Source organism: Kryptolebias marmoratus, linkage group LG9, assembly GCF_001649575.2.
Source record: "Kryptolebias marmoratus isolate JLee-2015 linkage group LG9, ASM164957v2, whole genome shotgun sequence".
Lineage (NCBI taxonomy): Eukaryota > Metazoa > Chordata > Actinopteri > Cyprinodontiformes > Rivulidae > Kryptolebias > Kryptolebias marmoratus.
The window spans coordinates 8,941,702-8,953,811 of NC_051438.1; the positions used below are offsets into that span (position 1 = coordinate 8,941,702).

At 43.8% G+C, this 12,110-nt stretch overlaps 1 protein-coding gene across 7 annotated transcripts in view; it reads right to left on the reverse strand.

Annotated features, from left to right (window-relative positions):
* The window catches only part of mtus1a (microtubule associated tumor suppressor 1a), a 29,949-nt gene that overhangs the window by 14,532 nt on the left and 3,307 nt on the right, over positions 1 to 12,110 (reverse strand). For 2 of the 7 annotated variants that reach the window (XM_017419769.3, XM_017419768.3), the window contains exons 2-6: positions 8,382 to 10,403; positions 8,073 to 8,310; positions 6,392 to 6,595; positions 4,880 to 4,975; positions 4,380 to 4,484 (exon numbers count right to left, since the gene is read on the reverse strand). In XM_017419769.3, coding sequence (XP_017275258.1) covers positions 4,380 to 4,484; positions 4,880 to 4,975; positions 6,392 to 6,595; positions 8,073 to 8,310; positions 8,382 to 10,316 — 2,578 coding nt within the window. In that variant the 5' untranslated portion in view covers positions 10,317 to 10,403. Of the gene's footprint in view, positions 1 to 2,205; positions 2,773 to 4,379; positions 4,485 to 4,879; positions 4,976 to 5,263; positions 5,542 to 6,391; positions 6,596 to 8,072; positions 8,311 to 8,381; positions 10,404 to 11,567; positions 12,030 to 12,110 lie in introns of those variants that run through there. The other 5 variants (XM_037977241.1, XM_017419767.3, XM_037977243.1 and 2 more) reach the window with 5 other exon arrangements.

The window sequence follows — 12,110 nt, forward strand, 5'->3', positions numbered from 1 at the left end:
ATTTACCTGTGTTTACTTTTATTGTGGTCATTTATAAAGCTGTTGGTTGGTTAAACTAATTATCATTATTCATAATAATATACTGGAACAAAAAGTCATAGCTGAAAAAGCGTTTCATTATTCAGTTTTTATTTATGTTAGACGATGATCCGATGCATGTAAAATTAATAAGGTGACGAAACACTCCGGTGGCCCCCCCACCTAGAAAATGAATCCGGCGCCACTGATTCATTCATTCATTCAGCTCCTGACCAGCAGTCCTCCACACCAACATGTCTACATTCAGAACAAACAGGCAGTGACTCAGTTGACTCACTGCATGATGCCAAAAACCTAAACTTCACTAAAATAAAACGCACAAATCCCTCCCACATTCTCAGACTGCATCATAAAACGTCTCCAAGCTGAAGACATGAGACCCGAGTGGGACTCGTCGTTGTGCTCTGCTGCACAGAGAGATCACATCATAGCACGAAGCATGATGGGTGATGAGACGCCTCACAATCAGACTCTTGTTACGCTGCTTGGTGGCTGGAATTACACACAGTCGTTCTCTGTTTAGAAAGAATTACACACAACATTTGTCGAAAATAAATACGGGACCACCTTTCGTTAAAACACTGATATATAAAAATTTTATAAATGTCTCATGATTAGGGCTGGTTCTTTAAGTAACTTGAGTTTTTGAGGCAACAGTCTGATTGGTGGACATGTTTCACGTGGACAAGTACTACTGTCAAATATGTTTATGTCTTCTTCACACTGCATGTTGAAAGAAGGGCAATAACAGCGGGAAATTAGAGATAAACCAAAACCATCAAAAGTTTGGGACTAAATCAGGACATTAGAGAAGCAAAAATGCTCTCTAGGAAAACCAGATTAGCTTAAGCTGCAACATTACAACATCAGCATCACTTCAAATACACCCTGATTGTAACAGAACTGCCTGTGGACTGTCTTTACAGTGAAACCAGCAAAGAAAGAGTCCTGAAACGTGGACACAATGGAGTTAAGGGTCAGAAAAATGTGAAATGCGAGCGGTAAATATGTACAAGATGTACGAGAGTTCATCGTTACTGTGCAGCTTTACTCCCAGACAGAAAACCTGCTGTGAGAACAAATTAAATCATGTTTTACAGACACTGACACGCTCTTCTAAAAAGGATTGAGTTGTTGGACCTTTAGGTCTCTAGAGTAAACATCTCTGCTGATGAGGAGGAAGCATATTTCCAGAAGAACAAAATATTTTAGACCCTCAGCTCCATTAGCCGGTCAGAGATCACCTTAGGAAAAAAATAAAAAAATCCTGTCACACACTGTCACCAACATCCTGCCATCTCTTCCTTGGTCAAACATATGCCAGATTTAGACCATTAGTGTTTTTATGAAAAGAAACATTTGCTGGAAGGGGTCTCTAATAAAATAAATAACTCAGCTTATCGTTTGTGGTGCACTGGAGTATGTGCATAAAAGAGAACGAGCGGAGAGAAAAAAGGGCAGCTTTCATTGGAGGAACAAGTCCAGGAAGTCTCAGATAAAAGCTGGGAACTACTGGTGCAGCATATGTATATAAAAGTTATTCATTAGAGAACCTTATTATTAAACTACTCAATATAAGCAGCCCTAATCAGGAACTCTACAACATGCAGACAATGGCATTTTATCAGAAAATTGACATTTAAGTTCCAGTTTAGCTTTGAATAAAATGAGAATTGTGAGGTATTAAACTCCTGCAACACTGTTTACTAATCCTAACAAGGTTCTCATGGATCCACCGAGAGAGCGAGAACCAAAATAACTTTGGTACATCTGAGTGAAACAGGAGCACTGGGTGTCTGAGTGAGCAACAAGTAGGGTTTGATTTGACAGATCTATGGGATGGAGCAGCTAAAACAATGCAAACGATCGCAGGATGTAAATTTTAGTTCAGTTAGGTCAGCTCTGTGCTTAAACTGTTGCTTGATTTGTAATTACACAGGAAAATATTTCTGCTGAGAGCCAGAGGGGTTTGATGACCGAGGTAGGTAAACGAAACCTGAACTCCTCCGCCGTCTTTCAGGACGCGACGCTAAAAATAGCTTTCAGGAACAACAAACGGCAGAGTTCTGCTACAAAACTCAGCCCGGGAGACCCAGAGGCATGACCCCGGTTAGAGCAGCGGGACAGTCAGACAATGGCATTTAAACATGTAAACAACGAACACACCTGCTTGGAAAACCACAGTGCTCTTCCTGCATCCTGAGAGCAGATGAAGGTTTCGGAGCAAGCCTTTGGTCGCCAGACGCACGTGGATGTTTGACAGGGAGAGCTTCGGAGACCACAACATGGCTCAAAAACGGCGTTTAAAAAAAAAAAAGCCGGCGTTCCTATTGAAATCAAAACCGGGAGCCTTCACAGCAGCTACACATCACAAGTGTAACTCAGTGCATCATTACTGCAGAGAAGAAATAAAACCACTACAAAACTGTAGGAGCTGTGAATCCAGTGAGACTGCCTTTGACGGAGCGAGGAGACCCAGGTCAACATGGCAAATCTCCCGAGTGATTATTATATTCCCAGCTGTGAGAAGTAGAATATGAAGAAAAAGTCAAAGGTTATCCAGTGGTCAGGGAAGTCGTGTAGATGTGATGGAGTACAAGAAAAATCCCCTGATCCTTTCGGTAAACCGGGCTTCAGTTATTTGCCAAAAACTCAAGTCTTTCGACAGCAGAGAGCATGTTGGAGCTTTGATGACTGTGGTGCTGAAGCAGAGCCAGGAGGCAAAGGGAGCGAGCAGAGCGGTTGGAGGTGGGGGTGAGGGAGGGGTCAACGTGGGAGGAGCAGACGGCATGACTGCAGCCAATGGGACATGCTGACTCTTCACCATTTATTCTCTTCTAGAGTCACGGGCCACGGGATGGCAACAGATCCTACACTGCCCGGGGCAAGGTTAGCTCTGGTAAATAAAGGGACGACAGCATGGCTGGAAAAAAAAAAAAAAGGACACACAGGATGTGTCCTTCACCACAGCAGACTGAAACAGATGATCGGAATGAGCAATAAAAGTGGCTTTTATTGCTCAATAAAGGACATTCATGAAGCAAAACACTAAATTCTACAATAGAAACTGTATTTAGGGATTTATTGTACAGTAAATATATGCTGAGGGTAATTAAAAAGAATGACTGACAAAAGGTTCTGATTTATATAAGAACAAATCCTGACAACTATAAACAAAATAAAATTCTGAAGACATTTTAAAATAAAACATATCAGTTTTCTTCTATGAAGCCAGATAATTTGGTGTTTTCGTGATAACCTAAGCTGATAAAGTGCTGACAATTTTTTGTATAACTTGTATAAAAGGAATGTAAAGAAAAATCAAGATCAAAAGAAATGTTAAAGCTGCTGCCAGTGGCTGTTAGGGTCACCGTGGTAACCACACCATCTGTGTCTCTCACTCCCTGGCGTCACACATTAATTCTTAGGTTTCTGCAGAGTTTTATGTCGGAAATAAAAAAAGTTAAAAACACCCTCACTTCCAGTCATTGATCAATACGTTTCCCGTTTCAAACTTCCCAGACTCCAGTTGACTTTTTTGAAGGTGCCCGTTTTGTTAATTAGTTGGTTCTCAATCAGAGGGTTTAAATCGATAATACGAGGTTTATTTTATAAAACTATTCTTCACGCAAACAGTGCATCAAATAGAACATCTTGTGACTGATGTGGATCCTCTGTGAATCAAGCCGAGTTCAGACTTGTTTACAAAAGTGGTTTACAATGTGAACTGAAACTATAATCTCTTTGAATCTTGTCAAAAATCCCAATAAAAAGACAAAAAGTCTGGAAAGAAATTCTTTGTTTGATTAAGAAATGTACTTGCTTTTTTCTCCCCATACTTATCTAGACCTGAAAAATACTAAACACAAATTGCAGACCTTGTTACCTTCTTAAAAGGTAACAGTGGAAGTGTGTAACCAACCATCCATCCATCCATAAGCTGTGGGAAGGGTAGTAAATCAGAAGCCTTGATGACAATGGAAGATTAACAGCCAAGTAGGAATAGGTGCATGAACATTGAAGCCCCCTTAACTAACAGTCTTGTTCACAGTAGCTTAAAAATTAAACACCTCTCAGGGTTTAAAACAAGCCACACTTTTTGAAGCTCTTTTTTAACTATAAGCACATTGTTAAATGAAACACCAGCTCACTCAAAGACTAACAGAAGATGTCTTCTTGTATTTTGTGAACAGTATAAACAAAAAGGTTTTGTTTTTTTTAGCAACCAAATATTCAATAAACACTAGATGATCTACACCTCACACACACACACTTCTGAAACTAGACCTCTACATCAAACCCAATAAACAAAACCAATAATAAAGCGAGAAAGCTCTTACCAAATCTGCTTAATGTTGGTCCAGCTGTCCTACCAGCAGTGTGTATTTTCACAGGACTGGCTGTTTTGCTCGCAGAAGAGGCGGGTTTGCAGGCTGGAGTCAAAGCTGTGAAAAACAGAAGATCCAGGTGAGAAAACAGGCTGGAGCCAACCTGCTTCATGATGAAGAACACTGGCAGGACCTACTGAGACTTAAAGGCATTTTTAAAAAAGGTACAGCCAGTTCAAATGGGTTTAAGGTTGTTGTCCAACAAAGATATTAGTGATATAAACAAAATGAGAAGCTTTGGTTCAGTATTAAAACCACATTATTTATTCATCAGTAAAAACTGTAGGTAGCATGAAATAAACCTGAGGGTTTACAGGATTAACAACAACAACAACAACAACAAAAAAAAAAAAAGTCTAATTTTGGTGAGGCTAAGCCTGATTAATTATGATGAAATGCAAACAAAACAAAGACTACGTTGGATCTGAACTGCCAGGATGTTGTTTCCTTACCTGGTCCAATGTTTCTTCCAGGGGTTGAAATGAGCCGTGCTTTCACTACAGGGGGCTTAACTGGAGTCGGCTTGTGTGCAGATCCTCCAGAGACTGCTGGACAAAAAAAGAAAAAAATTCCCACGGGTTAAACAAACCTTATCATGATATGAAATATTTAACAGCACTTGAAAGCTCTATAAACACGACCCTGCTCCATTTATAGCAGAGTGAGGGTAATCTCACATACAACCTCAATGAGTTGTCCCTTTTTAACGCTGCATGCAAAAGGGAAAATGCAACCACTAATCTAAATAAATAAAACATAAATTATAGGTTTGTGTGGACTGGCAGCCAAGTTGTTGCCAAAACATTGAAAATGTGTCATTTCTGAGTCCTCCTTACTCGTCCAAAGCGCTCTACCTTTCCCGTTAAAAGCAGCTAACAAAGGGACAATACAGAAGCGATAGGATCCGACGAGCAGGCACGTCAACAGCGTGAGATCACAGCTGGAAGCTGCGCTGCCTGGTGCGAGCAGCGAAGAGTTACTGGAAGCAGGAGCTGGGAATTCAGTCCACGTGCAGCTTCGAAGTCCAGTGTAGCCAGCCATTGCTTTTTTATTTAAAAACAAAAAATGGAGGTTGCTGTTTTTCAGGCCACCTCAGACGGCGTCAGTCGCGCTGCGTCTGCTTTCACTCCTTCGGGCAACACTGTGTGTGAAGTAGAGTGGAACAAACGCCTGTTGCCATGACAACAAGAGGAGGGCTTCCCCCGTTTGGAAGACAGGTTCTCTGAACCAATCAGAGACCTGCGTGCAGCTAAAGTCCCTCTGTATAACTGCGTTCAGCTGCTTTAATAATGATAACAAAAAGACACCATTGAACCAAAGGTTTCTAAGCTTCAGTCTCCTACCTCTGACCTGGAGCTCACATCATTCGTTCACATATTTGAAGGACTTCACTGTGCCTGCACATCAGAAACTATTAACAGAAGAAAAATAGTCTAGAAACCAAATAATAATATAAAAGGTGCAAAGCTATTATTACAGCGTGACCCAAGCCTGAAACAGATCAAATTTTAAACAGCAGTCCCTCCCTTCATGGTCAACAAAAGAAGAAAATTCTGGACATAAACACTAAAAACAGTCTGCAATAAACTGATGACACCTTTAATAAGCTGCAGAGCGGAGAAGACCACAACAAGAGGACCACCAATGTAATACACCTGTCTGAAAACTGTCAGAGTAATCACAATCCAAGGCTTGAATTCCCTCAAACAACAATCCTAAATGTGTGTTTAGAGTCTGAGCTCGGAAAAGGTTTTCACAAACCGTTCAACTGTGACCTTTGACCACATGGCCTTGAAATCAATAGGGATCATCCTTGACCCATGAGGTGTCCAGCTGTGCAGTTTGACATTTCTGTGTTAAAGGGTTATCAGTTCAGAGATTGGAGAAGAAATTGTCCCCAGATGGATGGACGGCGCCACAACATAATGTGTCCTATAAGAAGACCAAGTCCATACGGGACTCACCTGATGTACTCTTGGTGCTTTGACCCAGCTCACTGGGATCCCCGCCTTCGTTTCGGCTCCTGGACGGTCCCGGGGTCTTGCGTGGTATTCTAGAAGCAGGAGTTAGGGGTGGGCCCATAAGCAGCGAGGGGCGAGTGGGAGTCTGAGGAGGTCTGGTTCCATCCAGGTGGGGCTTAGCGTCTGCTGCCTGCGCCCTCTGACTGCCTGGGATGAAGGAGAGGACAATAAGCAGCAGAAATCTCTTCATCACATTTCAGTACAAGTCTACAGATAGTGTTATAATGAATCATTTCAGATGGATATCTTTGAGAAACAGTAACACTTAAAAAACACTCCACAGTACATTTGGTAAGACAGAAACTCAATGCTAACTCTCAGCTTTTATTCATTTCAATAACAAATAAAATATTTAAACAGAAAACTTAAATAATACAAAAACATTCCTAATGTGTCTGGTGAGGATCAAGTAGGAAAATAAAATAAGGGGTAGTGGAAGTAGGTCGTTTTAGTTTAGTAAACTGTATGTATGCATCTGCAGTTTATACTGGTGTCAAAATACATCAATCCAAGTAGTTCCCAAAAAATAAATAATTAAATCTGCTCCTCCTCAAGACTTCAGTCATAAAGGACAACAGATTGCATCCCATGAATGGAAAGAGAAGAAAATAAAGATTCTTCAGGGGAAAACACCTATAGGCCACATTAAGGACAACAGAGGAATATTCCTCATATGTTGCAGAAACTTAGTTAGAAATCAGAATCGGCCACCTGCTGCTGTTTAGGTCAGGACAGATGGAAAGATCTGAAACTTACGTCCACAATCAAGAGGTTTATTTTCGCTCTGACTCCGTCCCAGAATGTGTAAATCACAACATGAGGACTAGTTTTGGCAAATCAACGAAAATGCGGATGAATGAAGGTTTAGGTGTAGAGCTATTTTTGTCGGCTTCTGGATACTTTTGATCCCCACTGGTTAGGGTTCTTCTGATGGTGTCACGGTGCACAATCCAGATTAAAAACCTTAGATTAAAGTTATAGGCATATTGCACCCTGCAAGTGTTTCCTAATATCATGCATCCCTACCCGGAGGCGTTGTATTGGCCCTCGTTTCCATTATGGAGCTGGAGGGGTGAGGGCAGATGTAAAATAAAGAAACAGATTCCTGAAAGAAGGTTTTAGGGATTGTCTGCAAGCTGCAACATCCAATTACATCATTAGTAGTAGGGCTGTGCAATTAGTCAAATTTAGAGTTTCAATTTTGATTCAGGCTCCAAACACTAACAAAAACAGCATAATCAACAACAACAAAAAAAAACAATTATTATTAAAAAGGTTTTTGCCATACTCTGCCTAGTCAGCATGTTTTTTATTTTGAATGAGGTGCACCTTTGGTCCAGCTGCAAGCCTGTTTGCATGTCTGAGGCTTGTATAAATTTGGATATTTGGAAAAAATAAAAATGATTTCATACAGCACTACAATATAGTGGAAGTGATCCAGGAATGGCTCAATGTCACCCTCTGCTGGGAAGACTAAGTTATAGCAACAGATAACTTCAACATTTACAGCAACCTGTCAAACATGAAAGAAGTAACTTTGGTGTGAACACGTAGTGAATCTTATTTGATATCTTTCTGTTAAAGACAAAACAACAAGCTGCATTTAATAACGGATGAGCCCTACCTGCATCGTGTTTCTGCTGGAACTGAGGTTTCCCTTCAGTTCTGGAGACCCTGAACGCGTCGGCCCTCTCGAAGGTTCCCCGTCTCTGTCTGACAGACAGAGGGGTTGGTCTCGGACACGCAGCTGGAGGCTGAGAAAGCGATCCTCCTTTTCCTTGTCTGAAGGACGGTCCACGCTGAGGTCTACTCTCACTTTCATCCGACGGAGCTCCTGCTGAAGCCGATTTCCTGGACTCTGCCTGGAAATCAAAGAGTTCGTCACTCGGGGGAACTGGACATTGTTCCGCTTTAAGCCCCTGCATCTACTCACCACCAGGCTGATCTTCTTCACGTCTCTTGGAGAGTTAGTCGCTTCTTCAACCTGTTTATTTTGAGGAGGGTAGTCCGGCTTTCCTGGTTTGGTCGAGTCTTTGTGGCTGCCGGTTTTAGGAAGGATGAAACTAGTTGCCACTCTCAGCGTTGCTCGTTTCTCTTTTGGGGGTTTAGATGTCAAACCCTCTGACGAGCAGCGAGACCGCGCCTTGCTTGTGCAAGGCTTGTCTCGACCTGACGCTAAGCCCGACCCGACCCCAATTTTGTTTGACACATGCTTCTTAGGAGTTGGTTTGGCAGCCGCTTGGCCACTTCGAGTTGGGGATTTTTCTAAAGACGACGCGTAGCCCTGGCTGCCAGCGTGCTCTGAGGCATCTGATGTTTGGCCGAGAGCTGCCTGCTTCTTTTCAAAGCTGCCCTCAGCAGATCCGACAGCTGAAGCGGGCTCATTCACAGCTGGGTGGAGGTCAAGTGAAGCTGCTCTGGCCTTGGCCCGTCCGTCGACAACAGTAAGGCCACACGATTGTCGGACTTTCAGATTAGCAGCACTTGTATTCACTTTTCCATGAAACTTGTGTAACATTTTTGTTGTGGCAGAGAGCGCTTTAGTCATTACTTTGGCCGGAATAATCCGAATGCCTGTTTTGTTATTTCCTCCAGTCTGTTTATCAGACAGATTAGCTTGCTCTGATTCTCGTGGTGAAGGGCCTGGGATTGCCGCTTGGTGCGAGGCTTTGCTTAAGACTTTAGATTTTGCACCACTGAGATCCGACGTGGGAAACTTCGGAGTTTCCGCTCTCTTAACTTTACAGAGTGACGGCGTGAGCCCTGTGCCTGGAGTCACACATATCGGTTGCTTTTTCACAAGCTGCTGTCCTGGCCTGCTTGAGCGTTCAATGCAGGGAGACAAAGAGGGGAGGGGAGGCATTTTGTTCTCAAGGTTTTGTACAGGAGTAGAAGTATGAATATCGTCACCGTCGTCGCTTTCCTGAATAGCCGACGTGGAATGGACGAAAGTCTTCCCGTGCTCTGGTGTAAATTCGGAAACACGGAGCAACGATCCCGCACCAGCGTTGGCGTCGTTTGTGAGGTCCGGAGACATTTCGCAGATAAAGGTCTTCCACAGACCTCCTTCGCTCTCGCTCGGCAGAGCAACGCCACAGCCGGGTGACGCGGCGTCAACCCCCTCGATCAGAAGCTCCAAGCTGTCTGCCTGAGTGAAAGTCACACAAAGACGAGGATGGCCTGCGTTCTCGTCATGTGCTCTTTCTCCGGATGTTTTGCTGACATCTGGCCGCGTGGTTGACGGCAGGGTAAACTCTGCAGGAAACGATAGTCGACTCGCAGCCGGCGAGATGTCGGAGTCCTCCAGCGAAGAGACGGCCACGAGTGACAACTCTTCCCGGCAGAAGCTGTTGCTCCTTATCAGCATTTCTCCAGAGCTCAGAGAGCAGCCGTCGTTCTCGCTGGATCTTTTGCTCAGTCTGAACTCGCTCCCAGCGAAGTCTGGAGACGCCGCTTCGCCGTCACCCTCGTCCTCGGCGTGCTCGCTAAACGACCGACACGTCTCGGGTTTAGCTTGTTCACTGTGAAAACACCTCAGGCTTTCGTTCCAGAAATTCCGGCCGCTGTTGACGGGCGTGACAATAAACGTTTCGTCCATTTTGGAGGACACAACGCTGAGAAGATCGCCCTGTACTACGGCGGGCTCTGGGACGTCACACGCACAGATGGATTCGTCGAAGCAGCACTCCATGTCGATGTAAGGGGAGCTCCTGGCTTCTCTTTCACTCGGGCTGGAAATACTGCTGGTGTCAGGTGATGCAGACATGCGACGACTCTCCGAAGAAAGGCCCGACTGCCTGGTGCTGTGTGGCGATGTGAACGAGCTCTCAAATGGGTCACTGGGTAATAAAAATGTCTTTTTGGACATTTTAAAGCTCTGAGATGATGTTGCCTACACGTGTGGATCAAGCTTTAACAACCTAATCCATCAAATTTGATGCCCAGGACTGAACATCTGTAAAAAGCAATGAAAAGTCATTTTTTAAAAACAGCACAGGCATTCAAACCACACATTTTTAATTTTACTGGGTATTAGAAAAACATTCATACCTGTGCAGGTATGTCTAAGTAAATACCTCTACAGTTATTAGTCAAGAGAAGTCATGAAAATACTTTGCATTCCTGCTGAAGCATAGATTTATAAAACAAGCCTACAGTCCAAAGGTAATGGCATTGTTCCTATTTGACACTGTGTGAGAGGTGGCATTCAGACTGAGAAGCCATTAAATGCTTTTTTCGAGGCACTTTAGTGTTTAAGCAGGTTGGACTGCAAACCCTGCCAGCCACTGCAACAAAAGCGTCCCGGTCGTGCCGAACCACAAAAGGCAAACGTATCAGGTCACCGAGAGCTTCAAAATGTTCTGCGGTACGGACTTTCAAAGTTTTAAACCTTTGCAAAAAAAAAAAGCAGACTTTGTACACTTCTACGGCTCCACCTTGTATTGATTTAGTTGCTGCTTCATTTATCAGGCTGAGTGATCGGCTCTGGGTACAAAAAACAAATACTGAGTATATGTTAAAATCAATACGATTCAGCTTTAAGAACAAACGATTTAAAGAGAAGCTGCAGTGCTTTAAACTCGTGTTTCTATTCCTGTATAGCAGCCTGCCAACCCCAACCTTTGACTTGACAGTGTGTTTCACTGCCAACAAAGCACATTGATTACAACTATCGCCCACACGTAACGAGCCTTTTACGGTTTTCAAGGCTGCACTGAAAGTGTGACGTGACAACAACCAACAAAGCAGGCTCAGAGTAAATGTAAGGTTAGTCAGACGTGTTATTGTACGTTACAATCGCCACAATCAAACAGATATGTGAAGAAACTGTTGTGCAAGTTGAACTTTGGCAGGACTTTCCTCTCCAAGGCCTCTGCACCATACTGTCAAGTACACAAGATAAAGAGCGGTAACTTGATTGGTTAGAAAAGTTGACGAGCATTGTGTTGAGTAACTCCACCTGAGGCGAGCGGTGACCCGACTCTGTTTATCGCAAAATAAAACCCAAGGACAAGCAGAGCTACAAGACGCTGAAACAGCAGAAACTAAAAAGGATAAAAGACAAACACCAGCACCAAGTTTTCAAATCAAGAAAAGTTTGACTACACTTCGAACTGACCTGAATAACTCCATCTGTCTTCCCTCCATCCAGGGATTCAGAGCGTGGAGGAAAATACCTCCAGGGAGGGGTTGTGTCTTATTTCATTTCAGCTTTTGCGATTCGCTCCCATCTCCGTTCTCCTTCCAGAGCATTAAGTCCAGCCGAGTGGGCAGACTTTGTTGGGAGTTGAACGCCATCCCAGCCCTCCTCCCTTCTTGTGCTCAGAAATCAGCCGTGCATCAACAGAAGAAAAGCCTGAATGAACGTGGCTCCTGCACGACTGTTAGCCAAGTTCCTCCTCCTTCCCCGGGACTTTGTCCACACAGACCCACTGAAGGTCTGAGGTCAGTGGTCTCTCTCCCACTGGCTCCCCGTGTCAGACTACCACGGAAACTTAGCGGCTCAGTGCTCCGGCTGCACAAGCGGGTCAAGGTCCAGATAAGCACTGTGCGCTCTGTTCAGCTCCCGAGTTTACAAAAAGGAACGAGCCGAGGGGAAAACGTGTTACCTTATCCAAGCCCAGAGAGAAGGGGGGGGGGGGGGGGGGGGGGGGGGGGGGGC